We start from the raw sequence: 27,403 nt of genomic DNA, 5'->3' as shown, positions 1-27,403 counted from the left end.
GAAATGTAAGGACAATATTTATATTCCAATTGACTTATTTTGTAATTATATGGTAAAATGAAAAAGTAAGCAATTTTTCATTAACAGTGTATTGTGACACTTTTTGGTATTTTTATGTCTGATTTTGTATGCAAGTAGTTTTTAAGTGAGGGTACGCAAGACAAATCAGATTCCTGAAAGGGGTAAGTAGTCTGGAAAGGTTGAGAGCCACTGCCTTAAAGGGTATTTTTAAAGGGGTTTCTGTGGGTTCTGACTCTTCTACTTCTGAGCTTTATAGGCTAGATATGGACCAAGTATAAAGCAAGTTCATTCTTTCTGGAAATGGAATACATTATTAAAAAGCCTACCCCTTTCTAACCTCTTCAGTTGACACTTGAATCTAGGGAGCTGACAAATTATATGTATCTATTTTTTCAACCTGGTGAATGTTGAAAAATGGTCTGAAAATAAGACCCCCCCACACTTTCACACTTATTCCCCCCCATACTGAAAAAAGGGGAGAAGGGAGGAAAGGAAAAAGTGGGGAGTGAAGACCCTGAAAATCCATAAATAGAATGTGGAAAACCAAACCTTAGTTTCCAAAACCCAAATAAGCAAATTTTAAAATGAAGTTAAATATATATTTTTTTGGTCATATCAGAACCAAACAAAATTTTTCATTTCAAAATGTCATTTAGAAACCTAAATGAAATGAAAATTTTCATTGTGAAAAATCAAACTGATAACCTAAAATTGGTCAAAATATTTCAAAGGGATTTTTGTTATGTTTTCAAAGTAAATACTTGTTTCTTCTGACCAGCTCTAGTCAGAACTCAACACCCTACTTGCTTGACAACTGAGGCTACCAGAGTATGTCACTCCCGTGTTCTTTGCATTTAGCTGACTTCCCATTGAATCCTGAACTAAATGTAAGGTTTCAGAGCACTTTGTGGGATTGAACCAAGTTGCTTAGAGAACTTCCTCACTCTAGTTGATCATGACTGAACAACAGCTCTGTTGCAATGGATCTGTCAAGAATGAAACGCGCGTGTGCAGGAGACCAAACTTTTTCGTGGACTAGCCTGCAAATCTGAAGTATAGTGAGAGCAGATTAGTTATGTAAGTATATTAAATTTTAGATTATATAATTGCATTACTCTCCTGGAGTAGGCTGACAGTATGAAATTTGGCAGTGAATGTTTTACTGATTGTTTTGCCCTGCTTTTATCCTTATTATTTTTCTTCTTCTCCTCTTCCACTATCCTCTTTAAAGGTCAGAATAGATATAATGGGAAAATTGTAAACTTCATTTTTATATTGTGATGCCGAATTTCCAGAATTTATAAACATACTATTACAACTAGACTGCGTTTGCCATTGACAAGAGCAGTTGTGCTGTGTATCAATTCCCCTTTCAAGCACGAAGATAATTGATTCATGAGTCTTGGTAATAAGATTTTGAAGTTTTGTATTTAAAAAAACCCAAAACCCGAATGGCTCAGAATTGGCAGTGGTCTGTGCAGACATTAATCTCTAGATTGTTGCTTACAGTCCATTTCAGGACAGGAATGGTAATTGTCATGTGGCTGCTCAAGGGCCTTTGAGAATTAAGCTAGGTTTTGAATCAGCTTTCAGTAAAGGAGTGACCACATCACGGCATGTAATATGCCTTGCTGTACACAAGTTTGTGCCATTCATTGGAAAGAGCATGGATGCTAAACTTCCTTCTCAACTCTAGAGGGATGGAGGTATGCTGGCTTGCACTATTTGTGCTGTATGTATATTGTAGATAGACTTCAGTCTACAATACTATAATTTCTGGACCATTCAGTCACTAAATTCACATCTGAAGTCTTAAAGAGGTAAAACCCCAAGCTTATATACAGAGTTTTCTTCCACTGGATGTTAGTCATTCAAAAACTAATTTACACTAGTTGAGTTTTTTTCCTTTGGGCAAGTCAGTTCATCTTTCTCGTTTTCCAGCTATAAAATGGAGATACTTGCCTTCCCTTGTAATACTTTCTGTGTAGTTTTTTACATTCATAAAGCTGAAAGACCTAACTTTTCATCTCAATGTATTACAGTAAATTTACAAGCTACATTAAATGGCAACTCTTAATACCATTTTGTAGAAGTAAGGCTTATTTATTAAATTTTCTCATGAAATCAAAGTTTTTGGAAATATGTTAGCTTCAAAAAGTTAAAATCTTGTCCTAAAGTTGTGTGCTGTCGGTATGTGCTAAGTTCCAAACTGGTTTTTTGATTAATGGGTAAGTAAGTACTGGTAACAAATCTAGGTTTTATTAAACGAATTGCCAGTCCACAGTTGACTTAGCAAATACATGGGAATATAGTGATTGTTTTCTGCAAGTGGTTAACTCTTAGTATGTGACATTCTTTTGGAAGTGGCGAATCCCTTGGTCAGTTGCAAATTTAGCTATGATACAGGCAGTAGCTATCTCTGATACTCAACAAAAGAGAGGCAACAAAGCTTACTTGAGTAATCTGGAAAACGTACACTTCTGTATGCAATATTAAGAAGGCTGCTTTGCTATCAGCAAACAACATACCCTGCCATATATACCTTTACACATGCTTGTGTGTACTCTTCCTAATCCCTCTGATTGTGGTGGTGAATTCAACTGTTTGTTTATAGATATATACTGTGTGTGTGTGTGTGTGTGTATGTATGTATATATATATATATATATATAGGCATCCTTTACTGGTGGGGCCTCAGAACTTAACTGGGAGTGTTCCAGTTGGGAACATCCTGTGTGCTGCAGTCCAGCCTTAGAGACCTCAACTCCCATGATGCCTTGGGGAAAGAGTGAGAGACTTTCTCTTCCAGGGAATGCAGGGAGAGTGGGCAGTGGGCTCCATTTTGGAAAAGGAGTGAGATTGCTGGTGTGGCACTCCGTCCATACCAGGAGCTGTTGCTAGGAAGCCAGAAGCTGCTGCTGAAAGCCTGCTGGGGCTTTGATCGAGCAGGGAGCATCAGAGGCTGTTGGTGGCTTCACTGGAGCTGGGGAGAGATTATTGCTGTGGCTAGAGCTGACTAGGGTGACCAGATAGCAAATGTGAAAAATTGGGACAGAGGGTGGGGGTAATAGGCACCTATGTAAGAAAAAGCCACAAATATTTGGACTGTCCCTATAAAACTGGGACATCTGGTCACCCTAGAGCTGACTGAGGTGGCCCTGCAGTGAAGGAACTGTGAGTAATCCCCACTCTTGTTTGGGAAAGTACTTGCAAGTGAAGGGGCACAGCAGAGAGACTAAGTCTGAGGAGAGGCCGAGTGATCTTTCTGTTGAACCAGGACCCAGAGCTGCTGACTTTTGGTGGGAACAATTCCAATCTTCAGAGGGGTTGTGCAGCTTGTTGCCTTGGCTAGACTGATACACAGAACCAACAGAGTGCGGTTTCCAGCTTCAGATCTTCAAGTGTGCCCACGCAAGCATCTTGGACTCTGAAATTCAGAGCAGTGTACATTCTGGGGTTGGGTAACTGGTGGCAGTGTAAATGCCAGTTAGATAAGTTTCATTTATTACTGTACACTATATTTGTTGTTTGATTTTATTCATCTGCCTCCTGTGGATTTAAATTAGTGGTGACATTTAATCTTATTCTGTTATACCCTGTTTCTTTAAATTAAGTAAAGGTGTGTACTCTAATTTAAGTATATTGGATGTATATTATTTATAATTGGTATTTTTGAGTTAGACCCATGCCACAGATGATGATTATTATTTATTATAATAATAAGAAAAGGTTTATTCCTGGAGGTTCCCAAAGCATGCCATTGAATGTGTACAAGGGCCAGCCAAGTGCAAGGGCCAGCCAGGTAGGGGTACTGCCAATTTTAAATTCCTTTAGGAGTAAAGGGACTGCAGCAGAGGGGTGGATAAAGGATTCCCACCTATCCAACATCACCACTGGGATAATCAGCATCTCCTTTAATGTCATCAACATCAGGTGCCCAGGCACGCAGGTGGGTGTTGCCTGCTCCTGAGTAACCCAGGGAGGAAAGGGGTGGGGGTTACCTATACATAGCTGGAAACCTAGGGTAATTAAAACTGAAATCAGTCTTTTTTTACTCCTCAGATAGTGAGGCTTTTTTTCAGTCATGTTGATGTTTAGAAAAAGGTATCTGTGACTCAGGAACAACTCGCTGCCAACTGGCAGAGGGCACAGGGGATGCATAGAGTTTTATAGCAATCCCCTGGGTCAGATATATACATATTGAGCTCACCAAAGGGTGGCATGTAAGGTTTCTATCAAGAGCCAATGAACCACTGGTCATTATAGTCTTTTTGAAATCTATGTACAGATACTGTTTAAGGACTTAAGTATCTATACTGGAAATTGTGTTCTCAGAGCCTTGGACTTAAAGCAGGTAGCCAAGGAGTGACATGTCTTAAACCGCTTCCTTTCAAGCAGGAGGTGGCAGCTGCTTGTCTATGTCTGGTCATGTGTGTATTGGGTAGGGTTGCCATCCCCCAGGATTGTCCTGGAATCTCCAGGAATTAAAGATTAGTCTTTAATTAAAAGATTATGTCCTGTGATGAAACCTCCAGGAATACATCCAACCAAAATTGGCAGCCCTAGTATTGGGCATTGTAGACCTTGTATACAATGGAGACCTATTTGTATACTGAACTTGATACCAGTTGAAAGACTGCAAAATCTACAAGAGAGGAAATTTACAGGAAGAAACAAACAGCAGAAAGGGGATCCTGTTTATGAATAAAGATGAAGGATTGAGAGGGTATATCTTGGCATGCAAAAGTACACTCTCAATCCTTCACGTAGGAGACAAGCTGACAGCGTGGCTCATCTCATGAAAAAGGGATCACCGCCTGCCTGGCTGGAAAATACTGGTGACCAATAAACTTTATTAGGCATGAGAATATCTTGGTAATTAAGTTTAGGCTTGAGGATGTGTGTAATGATTTGACTTTATATGAAGCCATTTCTTTCCAATACTTCTGTTTGCTATCAATCAGATCTCTCTACTTTGGTAAATAAGTTTATAGTTAAAAGAAGTAAAATTTTGTCCAAGATCTTTGTGTGAAATTGCATGGTGAGGTGTAACTGGTAAACCGAGATGTACTGTTCCATTAGAAATAGCAAATCTGTGAATACTGTAACTGACTGTGGATCAGGGGTTGGATGCTCCTGAGAGATACTTGGAGGGCTTGAAGGTTGGAGTATATCTATCTCCAACCTGTAAAGACACAGCGGGGCTTGCATAGGCCTAGAGGGAAGTGCTTGAGTTACGCATGGCAAGTGAATTTGCGGAGCTGACTCCTGGCAGGCATAGATAAGGCTTCATCGTGCTAAGCTGTTTCACAGACCTGGGTACCCCTGAAGAGTGTCACAGCAGCCTACATTGGAAAGTATCTTAGTTTAACATAGATAGTTATTAGACCTCTATTGCTAAAGAAACCACAAGGTTAAAGAAGCCTCTTGCCCAAAAAAGTCACAATCTTGTTTATTTCTCTAAAGATCTGTGGTATTATTCCCTCACAACCTCTTCCCTTTTCAATTTAATGCAGAGTGTTAACACACAAGTAGAATCTAACAGTTCTGTTAATCTCATTATAGCTATCTGAGCTTTGTGGCATTGAAATTTCTCTTAACAATAAAAGTAATAATAGATAATCTAAGTCAGAGTCCCATTAGGCACCCGCATCTGGTAGTACTGGCCTTGAAAATAACTTAAACTTGAACTGTCACTACTTAGTGACTTGATATACTGGTATGGGCAGACGCTTAAAAAAGATGGATTTTAGAATTCCTGCCGTTGTTGGTCCCAATTGTGTAGCCACTGTAAGTACAGAATTGTAGTCAATTGGCACACTGCATATGGTGTAACTTTAGAAACAGACAGTAATTAGCCTAAATACACTACTCTGGAACAGAGAACTTTTGCTCTCAGGCACTTGGAAAAAAGTGCAGTGTAACTCTATTACAGTAGCAAAATTCTTACTATAATATGAAGGCTTGATAACATCCACTCAAATTAGAAATGTAATTGATTACATCAGAATGATCCAATTTGTAAGATCAAAACAGCCCATTCTGACAGTCAAAATAAACACTTAAATCCTGAATACTACCTCGTTTTCCTTCCATCTGTTCTCCCCTTTCTTTTATGTAAGGCTTGAATCTGATAGCGAAGAAGCTGGCTCCCGAAGTTTTAAAACATTTCTCATTTATCTTCAGAAAATAGTCCTCTGTGACTGAAATGTTGCTGGTAGCCATTGTGTGGAGTGGCAGCTTTTATCTTTTCCCCACTTTTTCTTCAGTATTGGTGGCAGATTATGTTAGAGGCTATTAACAGTTCTAGCTCCTGGCAGACTTTACATTGCAAGGAAGTGGGGGAACAGACTTTATCCTTAAAATAACTTAAGTAGTAAAAATCCTTCTGAACTGAGAACTTTTTTAAACAAGCAGATTAAAGCAGCAGTGATAACAATGGCAGTACTGAATTTTTGGCACCTGTTAGTGGCCAATTTTTCTGGCTTTCAGTGTTTGTTTTCTTTACATTCACAAAAGTGTTCACAAGTTGAATATGGTTACCATTATGAAGTACACTTGTGTGCACAAGAATAAAATTTTGCCCTGAAGAAAAAAGGCTGTTCTGTCTTTTTTCCAGTTAGTGGCTGTTTTACTCTACATTGATCTGGTATAATAAATCATCATGCCTTTTATAATTGTTGTATGACAATAACGATTTTCTGTCTACATTTACTCCACAGGAGATCAGGGACAACAGTGAGTGTGTCGGGGATGGGTGAGAGGAGAGCTGACATCTACCAAAATGTTAAATATTAGTATGTTGAGTAAGTTATCCAGATTTCTTAAGGAGTAAGAGCTCCCTCTTCTGGCTTAGAACTATTATGCTAAAATTGGAAAGCTCTTTGAAACTTTCCATTTTTACCCTCCTAAATGTTTTAAGATCTCACTTTCTTGAACAGAAAGTGTGTATGTTTGTGTATATTATATATAAAATCTATCCTCCCCCACCTCATGAGGCAAGGTGCTTTGACACATGGCAGAGTCCAAATCTCAGGATTCAAACCCTGCTCATCCTACGGCAGGTTGATTTTTCTCCTCTGGCTCCCCAAATTAAGGCTAGATACAGCAAATACCTTGGTATTTAAGTCCTCCTTTGACAAGGCGCGCAAAATCCAGGGATGCTGGGCTCAAGCGACATCTCCTTCAGCTATCCAAGATGGCCACTTCAGACTCAATTGTTATAAGCAGATTGATGGCTAGATAAACCAGTGTCAGCCAGCGCTCCCTCAGGTACTCTTCGTACTCAGAAATTGGGCATTGGAAAGAAGACCACGCTGGCAGTTGATGCCAACCACCCCAACACTGGCGACTACTCCAGCACAATGAGTTTTGACTGGAGTGTTTGGGGCAAATCTCTACTTGATTACCACAAGTGTGCATTGTACTCTTCACATTGAGGGAGGGGTGGACCAGATATTAAACCCATATACTGGGCAGAATGGTACTGCTTTGGGGTCCTAGGCTGGGAAGCAGGTGGTCAGAAATCCTGCGTGTAACTGCAGCTGGGTGTGTCCCTCCCTGTGTGAATGCTGGTGAAAATGCAGGCTGGAGGGCTTTGCAGCTTGTCACAGCAGCACAGTGTGAAAGGGAGCCCAGGCTGGTGGGTCAGGGGGCTCATTGTTACCCCAATTCCAGGTAGCACCCTGAAGGGAACCCATCACAACTCCATCAAACCCCAAAGTTATGTGCCTGATGGCATGGCAGTTGGCTGGTGGAGTACAATGGACAGAGACTGCTCCCTGAAGGTCCCAGAAATCCTGATAAAAGCAGGAAAACCTCTAAATGGAAGAGGTTCTCAAAATAGGCATTTCAACATGGGCTGAACCTGGCCAAGGCCTCGATACTGAAGATCCTTGACTATTTATTGCACTTAAACAAACTGGCATCTTGTTCAGCTCTCTTAATGTCCATCTTGCATCAGTCTCAGCTTCCCATCTGCCTATATGGTCATGCTTGGTCCTTCGTCATTCCATTGTGTTGAAATTTCCCAAAGGGTTACGACACACTTACCCTACTAGTTGAGATCCTGCTGCTGCCTGGGTCCTCAATTTAGTCCTCCTGAGACTGTTGCAGCTTTCATTCGAACCTCTGATTGTTCCCTACACCAATGCACTTGAAAACAATCTTCCTAGATGCTATTACTTATGGTTGAACCCCCTTCTATACGACATTGCAGACAAGATGATGCTGAAACCTCACCTGAAGTTTATTCATAAGGTGGTCTTAATATTTTATCTAAACCAGTCAGTCAACCAGTCTGCCTTCTTCCTGAAGCCACACTTTGCACCAGGAGAAAAGGAAATTGCCTATGCTAGGTGTATCCAGGCCTTTGCTTTATTATATTGACAGGACCAAACTGTTCTTCTTTGCCTTGTCTATTTATAGCCATAGCTGAATGGTTTAAAGATGAGGCCATCTCTCCAAAGAGAACATCTGAATGGATCACACAACGTATGTCACTGTGTTACCAATAGACTGGTGTACCTCTCTCACCAAACATCAAGACTTGTTCTTCTAGAGCTGATGCAATATCCTCCATCTGCGTCAGAGATCTGCAAGATGGAGTTGTGGAATAACCCACTGACCTTTGTCAAATATTATTCATTGGACTTAGCTGCTAGAGCAGATGCCCAGTTTGGGAGAGAAGTACTGCAATCCCTATTTGATTAAGACAGCTGATGTTCCTCATGCCCGCCATTCTGAAGAATGCACTGCTTGCCAGTCACTTACAATGGAATACATTCTGATACCTGAAGATGAAAGAAGAATCACTTATCCTACTGTAACTGTGGTTCTTTGAGGAGATGTCAGTGTGGACCCCACAGCCTGCTCTCCATTCCTGCTTTGAAGTCCTCAGGTAATGCAGGCTTTGAAATGCACAGTAATTGTGGGAATGTTGTGGCTGCCCCACCCTTTATGTCCTTGCACATGTGTATGAGAAGGCATAGAATGCATGTGCAGCCTTGATGGATGCTGCTATTTTAAAAAAAAAGAAAAGAAAAATTCTGATCTTGCTTGTGTCCCCCCACGGTAGGATGCACACTAAGTAGAACATCTTGAAGAACAACAGGGCAGGGTCAATAACCGTTCCTTTATCTCCAAGATTTCTGTGTTCAGCAGATCTTAATTTTTCAATTAAAAACTTCAGATATTTCTCTCTTCCTAATTCTTTTTATTTTAAGTTATCAGAGCAACTAGAATTGCTGTCTATATACCAGTACTCTCATGGTTGCCTAGCAACCTACATAAACTGTATGGCCAGAGATTGATATTCATAGCATATTAAGGCCCCAGAAGGGACCATTATTAGATCATCTAGTCTGACCTACGGTGTATTACAGGCTGTAAGATTTTACCTAGTCACCTTTGTATTGAGCCCAATAACTTGTGTTTAACTAAAGCATATCTTTCAGAAAGGCTTCCAGTCTTGGTTTGGAGATATCAGGAGCTGGAGAATCCACCATTTCCCTTCATAGTTTGTTCCAACTGGTAATCACCCTCACTGTTAAAAAGTTTGAGCCTCGTTTCTAATTTGAACGTGACTGGCTTCAGTTTCCAGTTTATGGTTCTTGTTATGCCTTTTTCCCCCTAGGTCATGGGTTCCCGTACTTTTTGCATGTTTGACCCCTTTTTGAGACTTACTGTTTCCTGTGACCCCAGACTGCAGCAAAGCAACATAGTGACCAAGGAATTTACACGTTAAGTAATACTCTCTAATGTGACACATGGACTTGTGTTGTGATGCAGTTTCTTAAAGTCTGGCGGAATGGTGGAAATTGCACACCTAATCTCTGATGTAACATCAATGGTAGCTTGATTCCAAGATTATATGGACACAAGTGCGCTGAATCCAGCTTCACACAAATACAGGCTCACGAATGGCACCATCAGTTTCAAGGTGCATATTGAGAGTACTAGATATTCATTCTTGACAGTGAACCAGAACTCCAGGAGAGAGATCGCAAGAATCGATCCCAGGAGATTTCAATGAGTTGTTAAGTTTCAGCTGCTGGCAAATCTATGGCATCAGGTTTGCACCGAAAGGGGTTTTGCACCCAATCATGCTCGGTCATGTCCAAGTCAGGGAAAAAGGATGCAAACTGTTCCTCTGGTTTGCTGAGATGCTTGGACATCCCTTGTGTGTGAGGCTGTGAATAATTTAATTGTCATCCAGGAACTTGCAAAACTTCAAGAAGTATTCCTAGTTTGTCTTCAATAGATTATTCTTTCAGAAAATGATTTTCTTAATGAATCCTGTGAGCTGATCACTCAGCTGAAGGATGTGGGTATTCTTTTCTTGCAGACCTATACTGAATTAATTCAATTCCCCAAATATGTCTGTGACGTAGGCAAGAAGGCACATCTTCCTTTAGACACATAGTCAATCAGCGAATCCACTCTTTTTGCAGTCCATTGCATAGGCATACAGCTTGTGTCTCAGTTAAAAAAATTTTTCTTTCAGGAACCAATGAGTTTACGTGAAACAACATGTCATAATTGGACCCCATTTTGTTACACAGTTTTGCAAACAGATGCGCGCGAAGAGGCTGAGTTTTCATGAAGTTCATAGCTGATGAGATCTGCTGCAAAACTTCACCTAGCTCTTTGGATGCCAGTGGCTCTCTGTGAATCATGCAGAGAGTCCATTAGACTCATTTCTGGATGTTGAAGCAGATACTCCCTGTAAAAATGAGTCCATTGTGCCTCTTATCACAAATCAGAAAGAGGGATTCACTGTTAAGCAAATGAGACCAGGACTTAGATAGGCCCTATGTGGTGATACTAGGACAGCCAGAGACAGTGACTTACAATGATTCTTTATCCTTGAGTGCCAGCAGGGTACTCAGAGTAGCGTGCAAGAAGATATAGTCCCTTTCTTAAGGAGCTTACGAGCCACTGCAGATTCCTATCTCAGAAAAGGGTAACACAGGCTCCTACCAGCTCCACGAGAGGATGCTCTGTTGATGAAGCAGCTGTCCACAGATGAGGATCTTCTGCATTCAAGTCCTTGAGCATTCAAGTCCTTCAGCTGGATGCTCACAGCAAATGACCAAACTGGCATCTGCACAGCCACCTCAAACACAGTATTCTATATACCAGTATCACAAATGCCATATATGGAGGTAAAATCACTCCCTACTTACTGTTCCTCTGTTTATATAGCCAAGGATCATGTTAGCCTTTTTTACCACAGCATCACACTGGGAACTCGTATTGAGTTGTTTGTCCACTATGATCCTAGATCCTTTTCAGAGTCACTACTTTCCAGGAGATAGTCCCTCATTCTGTATGTATGGTCTACATTCCTTGTTCCTAGATGTGTAATTTTGCATTTGGCTGTATTAAAACACATTTTGTTTGAATGGGCCCAGGTTACCATGTGATAGAGTACATAAGTTACATAAGAATGGCCATACTGGGTCAAACCAAAGGTCCATCTACCCCAGTATCCTGTCTTCTGACAGTAGCCAATGCCAGGTACCCCAGAGGGAATGAACAGAACAGGCAATCCTCGCCCATTCCCAGCTTCTGGCAAACAGAGGCTAGGGACGCCATCCCTGCCTATCTAGGCTGATAGCCATTGATGGACCTATCCTCCATGAATTTATCTAGTTCTTTTTTTACTCTGTATGACTGTCCTGTCCTCATTATTTACCACTCTGCCAGTCTTTGTCATCCATACATTTTATCAGTAGTGATTTTATATTTACTTCCAGATTATTGATGAAAATGTTCAAATATCATTGGGCCTAGTATATCCCTGTGAAACCACACTCGAGAAAACCCCATTTGATAATTCCGTATTAATGACTACTTTTCAGATTTGTCAGCCACAGTCTATTTAATATGTATTTTATTTATAGTTTAATGCTAATACTTTAATGAGAAGGTCATGCTGTACTAAGTATAAGTGCCTTACAAAATCTATATTACATACAGAGAGACAATGTGGGTGAGGCACTATCTTTTAGTGGACCATCTTCTGTTGGTGAGGGAACAAGCTTTTGAATCACACACAGCTCTTCTTCAGGTCCTCTGTGTGTCTCGAAAGCTTGTCTCTCTTACCAACAGAAGTTGGTCCAATAAAATACATTTCCTTGTCTCTCTAATATCCTTGGCTGACATGGCTGCAACTACACTGTATGTTACTCAAAAAGAAAAGGAGTACTTGTGGCACCTTAGAGACTAACCACAAGTACTCCTTTTCTTTTTGCGAATACAGACTAACACGGCTGTTACTCTGAAAACTGTATGTTACTGTGATGCATGTCTAGAAAGGGATAAGCATCCTGTAGGATAAATGACTCAAATTCGACCCTTAAAGACATATGGGGAGAGAATGTTTGTGTTTTTGTGTATTTATATATTGGTAGTGGTCAATGTAATTAAACAGTCCCTGTCTATGCTGTATTCTGTTAATTTAGAGATCAAAAGGACATCTTGATACTTAAAGGAACTGCAAACATAGGATATCACTGTGTTCATCTCTCTTTGAAACGTATAGCAAATCATCTGCGAATTGTGGAAAAACAGGCAGTTGCCTTATGTTGATCTGTGTGAATAATTAACTGCGATGCTTAGGAAATGGGTCCATTTCAAAGTCCCCATGTGTGCCTATTGTTTGCTGAGGGACTCCAATCTGTCAAAGATCTGAAACTATATAAAAAATGGCTTGGGTCCTGATCTGTCATCTCAGATCTGCTTGAGGCTTCATGTAGGGGAAGCCTAAGACATAAGGACTGAGATCCCAGTCCTGACTGGCCCACCCAGAATACAAACAATGGATTATAACCTCTGAACTATTTCTGAAAGAAATTTTTGCATCTACAAAGCTCACCATCTCTGCTTTGAATCTGAATCTCAAGACTGTACTCATGTCTGTGTGTGTACTGATCTTTTAACCTATACTCTTATTTTTTTAAAAATAAATTTTAGTTTAGTTAATAGGAATTGGCTGTAAGCGTGTGTTTGGGTAAGATCTGGAATATTCATTAACCTGGGAGGTAAAAACTGATCCTTTGAGATTAGTAGAACTTTTCTATATGATTAATAAGATTTTCAGTAATCTTCATCATTTTTGACTTGGGTGTCTGGGTGGAGGCCTGAAGCTGGTTACTTTAAGGGAACTGTATTGTTGGCTTCTTGGGAACCAGTGAGGTAATATAGAAGCTGTTTTGTGCTGGCTTGATAAATCTAAGTATTGGAATATCCATCATCTTTGGGGATTGTCTGCCCCAGTCTTTGCAGTTAACTCTAATTGAGTGGCATCAGGTGGCTCCCCGGGACTCCCAGTTACATATATTCAGTTAGCTGTATGTACCAAATTTATAATCTCGGAGTAAAATTGCTTGTTTGATCAGACCTTTTTTCTGTGAAACCATGTTCACTGGCATTAATTTATTCCTGTTTTAAAATGATTTGATATTTCTAGTTTTTCATATGAGGTTCACTATTAAATTGCTTAGCTTTGATTTACACAGTTTCAGACAAAATAAGGGGAAAAAAAATACTTTGAAGGACCATTTTTGTACTAAATGCCAAAACAGTATCAATACCATATTGTTCACCCAGTAAAAATTACAAAATTGAAGAATTGTAAACATTTAAGTTTCCAACATCAACATTAACTTGGACTCTTTGCGTATCCTCCTGCGTTTTCATGGTATACATTAGAACATAAAGTAATGTATTAAGCGGTGAGCGCGTGTGCGTGTAGTCCGTTGGTTTGATGATGACGTTTTCATCTTTTGGTGGGTTCTGGAGTGACTCTGAAGTCCAAAGCGTGACGCGCATGCTCGTGAGCAGATTGGACAGACAGTCATTGGTGAGTGTTTCGGTAGCTATAGCAGTAGTATTTCTGTCCTCTTAAAAGGCTTGAAAAGCTGTGAGTGTTGTGTGTTGCCATGCTGATCACTGATCTGTTTAACCCAGCCTTCTCAAGATCATCTGGTTTTATTGCACCAAATTGTATGCTGTTCTTGATGCTGTCCTTGTAGCTCTTTCTGAGGCAGCCTTGATTCTGATGTCCTTGTGACAATTCTCCATAGAAAATTTTTCTGGGGGGTCGGTATTCAGGCATCCTAATGATGTGTCCAACCCAGTGCAGTTGGGCTTTTATCAGAAATGCCTCAATACTTATGGCATTTGACTTTTGGAGAACCTCCAGGTTGGTAATTTTGTCCTGCCAGCAGATCCCCATAATGGTGTGCATAAAGGCCTCTGTTTGATATGCCATTTGTATGGTGTCCAGGTCGCACAGCTATAGAGGAGAGATGTGAGCACAAAAACGTTATAAAAAAAAAAAAATTTTTTTTTTTGGGAGAGTGTTGTTGTGGGATTTCAGGACTTTGCTACGTAGCTTTCCTAATGACTGAGAAACTTTCTCTATCCTGTTTAAGATCTCTTTGTCAAGAGATCTATCATTGAAGATGTTGCTGCTGAGATAGGTAAAACTGCCAACTTGCTTTCGCTGGATTCCACTAATGGATGTGCTAGGGAATATAGCACTGAGCGGTGAAGATGATTGGTGCAACACCACAGTTTTTTCCAGGCTGATTGTGAGGCCAAACAATTTTGATGCTTCAGCAAAGTGATCTGCGATGCACTGGAGATCTCCCTCTGTGTGTGCTAGGAGGGCACAATCATCCACAAAGAATGGTTCTCTTAGTAGTTCTGTTACTTCTGTTTTTGCTTTAAGCCTTGTAAGATTGAGGACTGAGCCGTTGTGTCTGTATCTGATGTATATACGTCTGTTAAGCCTATTTGTAGCACAGTTGAGAACTTGGGTGAAGCGTTGAGTATAACAAGAAAAACAAATAGAAAATCCTACATATATGCAGCGCAGTGGAGTTCACTACAGTTTGGCACTCTAGTTTGCGTTTCTTGTCCTTCTTTGTGACTTTTAGCTGTACCTCTTTCATAGGAATGTAGGATTGGAAGGGACCTTGATAGGTCATCTAGTCCGGTCCACTGCACTTAGGCAGGACTAAGTATTATCTAGACCATCCCTGATAGGTGTTGGTTTAACCTGTTCTTAACAACCTCCAGTGATGGAGATTCCACAGCCTCCATAGATAATTTGTTCCAACAATTTTTAACTAACCTTGAAGTTAGAAAACTTTCCCTCCAAATGTCTAACTTAAATCTTCCTTGCTGCAATTTAAGCTCATTACTTCTTGTCCTGTCCTCAGTGATAAGGAGAACAATTTATCACCCTTCACGTTATAACAACTTGAACACTGTTATCATGTTCTTCCTCTGTTTTCCCTTCTCCAGATTAAATAAACCTATTTTTTCAGTAATTTCTTGTAGATCACGTTCTTCTAGACCTTAAATCATTTTTGTTGCTCTCTTATGGAATTTCTCCAATTTGTCCACATCTTTCCCGAAGTGTGGTGCCCAGAACTGTACACAATACTATTGTTGAGGCCTTATCAGTGCTGAATAGAGTGGAAGAATTACAACAGTCCCACTAATACATCCTAGAATGATGTTTGCTTGTTTTGATCCACTATAACCCCCATATCCTTGCCTGCAGTACTCATTCTGGGCAGTCATTTCCATTTTCTGTTTGTGCAATTGATTATTCCTTCCTAAGTGTAGCATTTTGCATTTATCCTTATTGAATTTCATCCTGTGTATTTCAGACCTTTTCTCCATTTTGAATTCTAATCCTGTTCTCCAAAGTGCTTGCAACCCTCCCATTTTGGTATCGTGCACAAACTTTGTAAGATTTCAGAGTAACAGCCGTGTTAGTCTGTATTCGCAAAAAGAAAAGGAGTACTAGTGGCACCTTAGAGACTAACCAATTTATTTGAGCATAAGCTTTCGTGAGCATCCGATGAAGTGAGCTGTAGCTCACGAAAGCTTATGCTCAAATAAATAGGTTAAACTTTGTAAGTGTACTTTCTATGCCATTATCCAAATAATTTATGAAGGTATTGAATAGAACTGGACCCAGAACAGATTCGTGTGGAATCGCAATCAATAAATCCTTCCAGCCTGATTGTGAACCATTAATAACTACTCTTTGAATACAGTATTCCAACCAGTTGTGCACTCACCTTATAGTAGGTTTGTCTAGGCTATATTTCACTAGTTTGTTTATGAGACTGTCATGTGAGACAGTATCAAAAGCCTTACTGAAGTTGAAATATCCCACATTTACTGCTTCCTCCGTATCCACAAGGCTTGTTACCCTGTCAAAGGAGGATATTAGGTTGGTTTGACATGATTTGTTCTTGACACATCCATGTTGACAGTTACTTATCACCTTATTTTCTTCTAGCTGTATACAAATTGATTGTTTGATTATTTGTTCCATTATCTTTCCAAGTACCAAAGTTAAGATGACTGGTTTATAACTCCCTGGGTTGTCCTTATTCCCCTTTGTATAAATAGGTACTATATTTGCCCTTTCCCAGCCCTCTGGGATCCCTCCAGTCTGCCACAAGTTCTCAGAGATAATTGCTAATGGCACAGAGATCTCTTCAACCAGTTTAAGTATTCTTCAAGGGCAGACCCTGCCAACTTGAAGACATCTAATTTATCTAAATAATTCTTAATTTAGCTCTTTTCCTGTTTGAGCCTCAGATCCTGCCACTTTTACACTGATGTTTGCTATGTTGTTTGTCCAATGAATGTTAAATGCCTTTTTTTCCCCTTCAGTTTTCACCAAAAAAGTTAATGCTTCGGCCATTTCTGTGTTTTCTGGTATTGTCTTTCCCTCCTCATTGAGTGAAGGGCGTACCCTGTTCGTGGTCTTTCTCTTGCTTCTAATGTAGCATGAGCAGGTTCATTTGGCCGAGCAAAGTGAAATCTAAGGGTTTGTCTTCACTGCTGTATTAGCTCCACGAATAACTGAAGTGTTGCCCCTAATCTGACTACCGTCTGCATACATTTTTAGTTTGAGTTAAGTGGAGTTTTAAACTCTGGCTGGCTGGCCCATTGGGGTGGGTTGAAGCTTTAATGCTTCTGACGCTCCAACTAGTAATGTAGTGGAGATGCAGATAGTATAGTATACAGTATACAGAGGAAGTTGCACAGGAGAAAGAGGGGCAGAGAAACCGTGTAGAGAAACTGTGTGGCTGTTGCAGGCTGGAGGAACCTGCAGGAGGTGGAATAGGCCTTGGTGGGGACAAGGTTTGAATGCAATGGTGTAGTGGGATCAGAATTCACTGGAACATTGTTCCAGGACTTATACAGGAATAAAATGGTGTCCTCCTGGTGATCGCATGAAGGATGCCATTTTGTAGAGTGTATGTACAGCGTGACCTCACATGCACTGTAGGTGCAGGGTCGTGGTGGTGGGGAACTTGTACTTAAGAAAATCAGACTGCATCCCTTTCTTAATGAGAGCTTAGGGTATGTCTACACTACGAAATTAGGTCGAATTTATAGAAGTCGGTTTTTTAGAAATTGGTTTTATATATTCGAGTGTGTGTGTCCCCACAGAAAATGCTCTAAGTGCATTAAGTGCATTAACTCGGCGGAGCGCTTCCACAGTACCGAGGCAAGCGTCGACTTCCGGAGCGTTGCACTGTGGATAGCTATCCCATAGTTCCCGCAGTCTCCGCTGCCCATTGGAATTCTGGGTTGAGATCCCAATGCCTGATGGGGCTAAAACATTGTTGCGGGTGGTTCTGGGTACATATTGTCAGGCCCCCGTTCCCTCCCTCCCCCCGTGAAAGCAAGGGCAGACAATCATTTCGCGCCTTTTTTCCTGAGTTACCTGTGCAGACGCCATACCACGGCAAGCATGGAGCCCGCTCAGGTAACCGTCACCCTATGTCTCCTGGGTGCTGGCAGACGCGGTACGGCATTGCTACACAGTAGCAGCAACCCCTTGCCTTGTGGCAGCAGACGGTACAGTACGACTGGTAGCCGTCATCGTCATGTCTGAGGTGCTCCTGGTCGCCTCTGTGAGGTCGATCAGGAGCGCCTGGGCAAACATGGGCGCAGGGACTAAATTTGGAGTGACTTGAGCAGGTCATTCTCTTTAGTCCTGCAGTCAGTCCTATTGAACCGTCTTATGGTGAGTGGGCATGCGATACGGACTGCTAGCAGTCATACTGTACCATCTTCTGCCAAGCAGCCATGAGATGTGGATGGCATGCAGTCCTTCTGCACTGTCTGCTGCCAGCCAAAGATGTAAAAGATAGATGGAGTCGATCAAACCAAGAAATAGACCAGATTTGTTTTGTACTCATTTGCTTCCCCCCTCCCCTGTCTAGGGGACTCATTCTTCTAGATCACACTGCAGTCACTTACAGAGAAGGTGCAGCGAGGTAAATCTAGCCATGTATCAGTCAGAGGCCAGGCTAACCTCCTTGTTCCAATAACAATGATAACTTAGGTGCACCATTTCTTATTGGAACCCTCCGTGCAGTCCTGCCTGAAATACTCCTTGATGTACAGGCACACCCTTTGTTGATTTTAGCTCCCTGAAGCCAACCCTGTAAGCCGTGTCGTCAGTCGCCCTTCCCTCCGTCAGAGCAACGGCAGACAATCGTTCCACGCCTTTTTTCTGTGCGGACGCCATACCAAGGCAAGCATGGAGGCCGCTCAGTTCACTTTGGCAATTAGGAGCACATTAACCACCACACGCATTATCCAGCAGTATATGCAGCACCAGAACATGGCAACGCGATACCGGGCGAGGAGGCGACGTCAGCGCGGTCCCGTGAGTGATCAGGACATGGACACAGATTTCTCTGAAAGCATGGGCCCTGCCAATGCATGCATCATGGTGCTAATGGGGCAGGTTCATGCTGTGGAACGCCGATTCTGGGCTCGGGAAACAAGCACAGACTGGTGGGACCGCATAGTGTTGCAGGTCTGGGACGATTCCCAGTGGCTGCGAAACTTTCGCATGCGTAGGGGCACTTTCATGGAACTTTGTGACTTGCTTTCCCCTGCCCTGAAGCGTATGAATACCAAGATGAGAGCAGCCCTCACAGTTCACAAGCAAGTGGCGATAGCCCTGTGGAAGCTTGCAACGCCAGACAGCTACCGGTCAGTTGGGAATCAATTTGGAGTGGGCAAATCTACTGTGGGGGCTGCTGTGATGCAAGTAGCCCACGCAATCAAAGATCTGCTGATATCAAGGGTAGTGACCCTGGGAAATGTGCAGGTCATAGTGGATGGCTTTGCTGCAATGGGATTCCCTAACTGTGGTGGGGCTATAGACGGAACCCATATCCCTATCTTGGCACCGGAGCACCAAGCCGCCGAGTACATAAACCGCAAGGGGTACTTTTCGATAGTGCTGCAAGCTCTGGTGGATCACAAGGGACGTTTCACCAACATCAACGTGGGATGGCCGGGAAAGGTGCATGATGCTCGCATCTTCAGGAACTCTGGTCTGTTTCAAAAGCCGCAGGAAGGGACTTTATTCCCAGACCAGAAAGTAACTGTTGGGGATGTTGAAATGCCTATATGTATCCTTGGGGACCCAGCCTACCCCTTAATGCCATGGCTCATGAAGCCGTACACAGGCAGCCTGGACAGTAGTCAGGAGCTGTTCAACTACAGGCTGAGCAAGTGCAGAATGGTGGTAGAATGTGCATTTGGACGTTTAAAGGCGCGCTGGCGCAGTTTACTGACTCGCTTAGACCACAGCGAAACCAGTATTCCCACTGTTATTACTGCTTGCTGTGTGCTCCACAATATCTGTGAGAGTAAGGGGGAGACGTTTATGGCGGGGTGGGAGGTTGAGGCAAATCGCCTAGCTGCTGGTTACGCGCAGCCAGACACCAGGGCGGTTAGAACAGCACAGGAGGGCACGGTACGCATCAGAGAAGCTTTGTAAACCAGTTTCATGACTGGCCAGGCTACGGTGTGAAAGTTCTGTTTGTTTCTCCTTGATGAAACCCCCCACCCCTTGGTTCACTCTACTTCCCTGTAAGCTAACCACCCTCTCCTCCTCCCTTTAATCATTGCTTGCAGAGGCAATAAAGTCATTGCTGCTTCACAGTCATGCATTCGTTATTCATTCATCACACAAATAGGGAGATGACTACCAAGGTATCCCAGGAGGGGTGGTGGAGGAGGGAAGGAAAATGCCACACAGCACTTTAAAAGTTGACAACTTTAAAATTTATGGAATGACAGCCTTCTTTTTTTTGGGCAATCCTCTGTGATGGAGTGGCTGGTTGGCTGGAGGCCCCCCCCACCGCGTTCTTGGGCGTCTGGGTGTGGAGACTATGGAACTTGGGGAGGAAGGCGGTTGGTTACAGAGGGGCAGCAGTGGCAGTCTGTGCTCCAGCTGCCTTTGCTGCAGCTCAACCATACACTGGAGCATACTGGTTTGGTCCTGCAGCAGCCTCAGCATTGAATCCTGCCTCCTCTCATCACGCTGCCGCCACATTTGAGCTTCAGCCCTGTCTTCAGCCCGCCACTTACTCTCTTCAGCCCTCCACCTCTCCTCCCGGTCATTTTGTGCTTTCCTGCACTCTGACATTATTTGCCTCCACGCATTCGTCTGTGCTCTGTCAGTGTGGGAGGACAGCATGAGCTCGGAGAACATTTCATCGCGAGTGCGTTTTTTTTTCTTTCTAAGCTTCATTAGCCTCTGGGAAGGAGAAGATCCTGTGATCATTGAAACACATGCAGCTGGTGGAGAAAAAAAAAGGGACAGCGGTATTTAAAAAGACACATTTTATAAAACAGTCGCTACACTCTTTTAGGGTAAACCTTGCTGTTAACATTACATACATAGCACATGTGCTTTCGTTACAAAGTCGCGTTTTGCCTCCTCCCACCGCGTGACTACCCCCTCAACCTTCCCCCCTCCCTGTGGCTAACAGCGGGGAACATTTCTGTTTAGCCACAGGCAAACAGCCCAGCAGGAATGGGCTCCTCTGAGTGTCCCCTGAAGAAAAGTACTCTATTTCAACCAGGTGACCATGAATTATATCTCACTCTCCTGAGGATAACACAGAGAGATAAAGAACGGATTTTGGTTGAATGCCAGCAAACATACACTGCAATGCTTTGTTCTACAATGATTCCCGAGTACGTGTTACTGGCCTGGAGTGGTAAAGTGTCCTACCATGAAGGACGAAATAAGGCTGCCCTCCCCAGAAACCTTTTGCAAAGGCTTTAGGACTACATCTAGGAGAACCGCAAATGCCAGGGCAAAGTAATCCTTTCACATGCTTGCTTTTAAACCATGTATAGCATTTTAAGAGGTACACTCACCAGAGGTCCCTTCTCCGCTTGCTGGGTCCAGGAGGCAGCCTTGGGTGGGTTCGGGGGGTACTGGCTCCAGGTCTAGGGTGAGAAACAGTTCCTGGCTGTCGGGAAAACCGATTTCTCCGCTTGCTTGCTGTGAGCTATCTACAACCTCCTCCTCATCATCATCTTCTTCATCCCCAAAACCTACTTCCGTACTGCCTCCATCTCCATTGAAGGAGTCAAACAACACGGCTGGGGTAGTGGTGGCTGAACCCCCTAAAATGGCATGCAGCTCATCATAGAAGCGGCATTTTTGGGGCTCTGACCCAGAGCGGCTGTTCGCCTCTCTGGTTTTCTGGTAGGCTTGCCTCAGCTGCTTCAGTTTCACGCGGCACTGCTTCGGGTCCCTGTTATGGCCTCTGTCCTTCATGCCCTGGGAGATTTTGACAAAGGTTTTGGCATTTCAAAAACTGGAACGGAGTTCTGATAGCACGGATTCCTCTCCCCAAACAGCGATCAGATCCCGTACCTCCCGTTCGGTCCATGCTGGAGCTCTTTTGCGATTCTGGGACTCCATCATGGTCACCTGTGCTGATGAGCTCTGCATGGTCACCTGCAGCTTGCCATGCTGGCCAAACAGGAAATGAGATTCAAAAGTTCGCGGTTCTTTTCCTGTCTACCTGGCCAGTGCATCTGAGTTGAGAGTGCTGTCCAGAGCGGTCAGAATGGAGCACTCTGGGATAGCTCCCGGAGGCCAATACCATCGAATTGTGTCCACAGTACCCCAAATTCGAGCCGGCAACGTCGATTTAAGCGCTAATCCACTTGTCAGGGGTGGAGTAAGGAAATCGATTTTAAGAGCCCTTTAAGTCGAAATAAAGGGCTTTATTGTGTGGACGGGTGCAGGTTTAAATCGATTTAACGCTGCTAAATTCGACCTAAAGTCCTAGTGTCGACCAGGGCTTAGAGTTTGCAGTAAGAGCTCCAAGAGGACTGTCGGAGTCCCTGGGGAAGGGAGACAGGGGGGAACTTCTGTCACTAAACTCCAGGAAGACAGCTGGTATCTGCCTATAGAGCAGAGGAGCCTTCAGTTTGAGCCTGGCTCCGGGGAGGGGAGTAGGAAGACATAGAGTGCTGGCAGAGAGTCCTCCCAGAGAGGGAGCAAATAACTAAAGAGTATGTCTACACAGCAACTAGACATCCACAGCTAGCTGACTCAAGCTCGCAGGGCTCTGACCCTCGGGGTGCCAGGGGGGCCTCCGGGCTTCTGCCCCATGGGAATACCAGGGCTCAGGGCTTCAGCCCCACGATTCCGTTTCCGCCTTCAGCCTTGTGGGGGGCTATGGGCTTCACATGGCTCCACTCCTAGTTTCAGTCGGGGGTGGGGGGCTGGCAGTGCCTAGGCTCAGGGCTTTAGCTATATGTAAGTGGACTGTTGCCCCCTTACTATCATTCAGTGGGGGTGTTTTAGTTGCTAGCTCCCAGTACTAAAAAGGGGGAAGGGTCGATGGGGAATCAGGACCCTGAGACTGACAGCCCCCAGGAACAATGGCGAGAGGCCAATGCTCCAGGTCAGCCTGAATGACAGGGCAGGCAGGCTAGTCAGGGGGCCAGGGAGGTCCCGTCCTCTATGTGAGCTGGAATTGCCTGGGTCAGACAGAGGGGGCCCAAGCTAAGTTGGGGAGCAGAGCTGTGCCAATCCAGAGGGACCAGAAAAGCAGCCCAGAGAGAGCAGACCCTGTCCTGGGAGCAGAGTTGCAGCTCCAAAGCTAGAGGCACAGCCCAGAGAGAGCAGACTTGCCCTGGGAGGAGTGCTGCAGCAACCAGAACCAGAAGGGCCAGAAAAGCAGTCCACGAAGCAGATCAGCGCTAGGAACAGAGTCACAGAAGCAGCCTGCAGAGCAGACCTGTCCTGGGAGCAGAGTTGCAGCAACCAGAGGCAGAGGGGCCAAAGAAGCAGCCCAGGGAGCTGGAGGCAGAGCAGCAGCAGTGCAGAGACAGAGTGGTGGAGCTAGGGCTGGAGCAGTCCGGAGCTGGGTGCGGTGAGCAGCTGGAGACAGCGAGGGCGACCCTCAGCAGCGGGCCCAGCACAGGGAGATGCCTCAGCCAGGAGGCTCTGCAGGCCAGGCTTGGATCGTAACCCCGACAGGGCGGGGGCGACACTGGGAAGAAGGGTTGTAGCACTTAGAGCCTGAGAGCATGTGGCCACCACCAGAGCGAGTGTCCAACCCACAGCATCCCTGCAGCCAGGGCCTGAGAAGAAGGCCTGGGACTTACAAGGAACAGACTGTGAACTGCCCTGACATTCCAGAGACACTGTCATGTTCCCTGCCACAGAGCGGGTTGATGTGTTTCATTTAACCTTTCCCATTTTCCCTTATTCTTTTTAAAATTAATTGTTGATTAAATAACTTGCATTTGCTTTAAATTGTATGTAAAGGTCAGTGGGTCAAAGAAGTGCCCAGGGCAGAGAGATTATCACAGAGTGGGGACACCCTAGCCCCTGTCCTAGGTGACCACAGCAGGGTTGGGGGTCGAGCCCCCAGGAATCGTGAGCCCAGCCTTGTTGGGTTTACGAGGACTCTGCCAGACAGGAGAGTGGAAGGGGAGTCCTCAAGGACAGGGAGGCCACTGGGTAAAGGAAGTGGGAGTTAGGACTCAGATCCTTTCGCTAGCCCACTTCACTGGGGTAGTGCAGAAGCCAGGAAAGTTCCCCACAATAGCGGGACTATTCCTCCGCTTACATACAGGAGGAGCGTCAGGGCTCCCTATGGTCTGCTTCCGGTTTCAGCCCCCATACTCCCCCCTGTAGCTAATCTCCAAGCCCCAGCATGTCCCCTAACCTCCTGGCTGAAACCAGGAGCAGAGCTGTGGGGAGCCCTGGCACCCCCGATGAAGCTGAAACCGGGAGTGGAGCTGCGGGCCTGAAGCCCTGAGCCCCTGTGTTTCTGTGGGGCAGAAGCCCTTAGCCCCTCGCCCAGAGCCCTGGCATCCTGAAGGTCAGAAGCCCCAAGGCCTCTCCTTGCCCAGAGCCTAGACCTTTCTCACTCTGTATCTACAGTGCCAACTGCCACCCCCCTCCCATGACTGAAGTCTGTAACGTCTTGTTCAGAGTTACGAACATTTCAGAGTTATGAACAACCTACATTCCCAAGGTTTCCGTAACTGAGGTTCTAATGACAGGTTTCAGAGTAGCAGCCATGTTAATCTGTATTCGCAAAAAGAAAAGGAGTACTTGTGGCACCTTAGAGACTAATCAATTTCTTTATTAGTTGAATGGTTATTAATGAATAAAGTTGCCCCGAAGAAGTAGTTATTGAAGGTAAAGCCTGAGATTTATATAGCCAAAGAGGGAAATGGCATGGGCTTATGACAGGGACTCCGAAATAAGGGGTATGGGAGAGTGGAACATGGGGAGAATGGAGGAATGCAAGGAGTTCCTCGTGTGCAATGTGCTCAGCATATAGAAGATAGAAACTGTCCCTCCCCAGTTATTCAACCCATATTTTTAAAAAGAAAATGAACAAAAGTTAAACAGTGCCACAGAGTGAATTTGGCTTCCAAAGTTTGTAAGTGTCTGGAATGAACAAGCGCATGCTTACTATCGCTAACTGTATGTTCATGCGCAGGAGATCTGTTTTCTGTGCACCTGTAGACTTAAGGAAGTATATTGTTGTGCATGCTGAAGACACTGCTAATTATCGTCATTAAATCAAGACAGGTTTTTCAAACCAAGCTAAAGCCTCTAGCTTTCATTTAAGATTGTCCATGCAAATTTTAAACTTCCGACACTCTTGCTGTAGCACAGTTTTTTAAAAATGAAAATTGCAGCTAGAATTTTTTTACAGTAGGGGAGAGAGATAGTTTAATATAAAAATATACTTTCCTCCCCTAAAAACTCAAATTGCTTACAGGATTTTATTCAGTTTTCCACTTCCGTTTCCCAATAAAAGCAAAATTCACCAGAAACCAAATATGGCAGGCTTAACTGAGTAAGTAACAGTGAGTTTGAAAATTAGGTGTATGTGAAAAAGAGGGGAGGCTATAATCGATATGGTCTTAGACCTACGTGCAATGTTCACCACACTTAAGTTCTGTAATACAGTAGGTGACGTGCTATTTTTATGTTTTAAATTAGTTACAGCCATACTGTACATAGATGAAGGAATTTTTTTTAAAGTACTTTAATTTCAACATTGAGATAAAAATCTTAATTTGGACAAACCTGGTGTAGATTTTTGATTTGAGAGATGGGGAGGCGATTGAAGCAAGCAAACACCTTTGCTAATGTTTGCATTAGTATCTCTTGCTATGTGGTGCTGTTAACCAACTTATTTTCATTTGCAACTTGACCATAATTTAAAGGAGTACTTGTGGCACCTTAGAGACTAACCAATTTATTTGAGCATAAGCTTTTGTGAGCTACAGCTCACTTCATCGGATGCATACTGTGGAAAGTGTAGAAGATCTTTTTATACACACAAAGCATGAAAAAATACCTCCCTCCACCCCACACTCCTGCTGGTAATAGCTTATCTAAAGTGATCACTCTCCTTACAATGTGTATGATAATCAAGGTGGGCCATTTCCAGCATAAATCCAGGGTTTAACAAGAACGTCTGGGGGTGGGGGAGGGGGTTTAGGAAAAAACAAGGGGAAATAGGTTACCTTGCATAATGACTTAGCCACTCCCAGTCTCTATTCAAGCCTAAATTAATTGTATCCAATTTGCAAATGAATTCCAATTCAACAGTTTCTCGCTGGAGTCTGGATTTGAAGTTTTTTTGTTGTAATATAGCAACTTTCATGTCTGTAATCGCGTGTCCAGAGAGATTGAAGTGTTCTCCGACTGGTTTATGAATGTTATAATTCTTGACATCTGATTTGTGTCCATTTATTCTTTTACGTAGAGACTGTCCAGTTTGACCAGTGTACATGGCAGAGGGGCATTGCTGGCACATGATGGCATATATCACATTGATAGATGTGCAGGTGAACGAGCCTCTGATAGTGTGGCTGATGTTATTAGGCCCTGTGATGGTGTCCCCTGAATAGATATGTGGGCACAGTTGGCAACGGGCTTTGTTGCAAGGATAAGTTCCTGGGTTAGTGGTTCTGTTGTGTGGTATGTGGTTGTTGGTGAGTATTGGCTTCAGATTGGGGGGCTGTCTGTAGGCAAGGACTGGCCTGTCTCCCAAGATTTGTGAGAGTGTTGGGTCATCCTTCAGGATAGGTTGTAGATCCTTAATAATGCGTTGGAGGGGTTTTAGTTGGGGGCTGAAGGTGACGGCTAGTGGCGTTCTGTTATTTTCTTTGTTAGGCCTGTCCTGTAGTAGGTGACTTCTGGGAACTCTCTGGCTCTATCAATCTGTTCCTTCACTTCCGCAGGTGGGTATTGTAGTTGTAAGAATGCTTGATAGAGATCTTGTAGGTGTTTGTCTCTGTCTGAGGGGTTGGAGCAAATGCGGTTGTATTGCAGAGCTTGGCTGTAGACAATGGATCGTTTGGTGTGGTCAGGGTGAAAGCTGGAGGCATGTAGGTAGGAATAGCGGTCAGTAGATTTCTGGTATAGGGTGGTGTTTATGTGACCATTGTTTATTAGCACTGTAGTGTCCAGGAAGTGGATCTCTTGTGTGGACTGGACCAGGCTGAGGTTGATGGTGGGATGCAAATTGTTAAAATCATGGTGGAATTCCTCAAGTGCTGCTTTTGCATGGGTCCAGATGATGAAGATGTCATCAATATAGCGCAAGTAGAGTAGGGGTGTTAGGGGACGAGAGTTGAGGAAGCGTTGTTCTAAGTCAGCCATAAAAATGTTGGCATACTGTGTGGCCATGCGGGTACCCATAGCAGTGCCGCTGATTTGAAGGTATACATTGTCCCCAAATGTAAAATAGTTATGGGTAAGGACAAAGTCACAAAGTTCAGCCAGCAGGTTAGCCGTGACATTATCGGGGATAATGTTCTTGACAGCTTGTAGTCCATCTTTGTGTGGAATGTTGGTGTAGAGGGCTTCTACATCCATAGTGGCCAGGATGGTGTTATCAGGAAGATCACCGATGGATTGTAGTTTCCTCAGGAAGTCAGTGGTGTCTCGAAGGTAGCTGGGAGTGCTGGTAGCGTAGGGCCTGAGGAGGGAGTCTACATAGCCAGACAATCCTGC

The 27,403-nt window shown here is 43.7% G+C and overlaps 1 protein-coding gene across 7 annotated transcripts in view; it reads left to right on the top strand.

Moving 5' to 3' along the window:
- Positions 1-27,403, top strand: part of MPP7 (MAGUK p55 scaffold protein 7) — a 337,800-nt gene that overhangs the window by 66,351 nt on the left and 244,046 nt on the right. The window contains exon 3 of one of the 7 annotated variants that reach the window (XM_073334353.1): positions 6,744-6,827. The exons of the other annotated variants lie outside the window; for them this stretch is intronic. Coding sequence (XP_073190454.1) covers positions 6,806-6,827 — 22 coding nt within the window. The 5' untranslated portion in view covers positions 6,744-6,805. The remainder of the gene's footprint in view (positions 1-6,743; positions 6,828-27,403) is intronic. 7 annotated transcript variants of the gene reach the window in all.

The sequence above is a fragment of the Lepidochelys kempii genome, chromosome 2 (assembly GCF_965140265.1).
Source record: "Lepidochelys kempii isolate rLepKem1 chromosome 2, rLepKem1.hap2, whole genome shotgun sequence".
Taxonomy (NCBI): domain Eukaryota; kingdom Metazoa; phylum Chordata; order Testudines; family Cheloniidae; genus Lepidochelys; species Lepidochelys kempii.
This window is presented reverse-complemented; position numbering and strand designations above follow the sequence as displayed.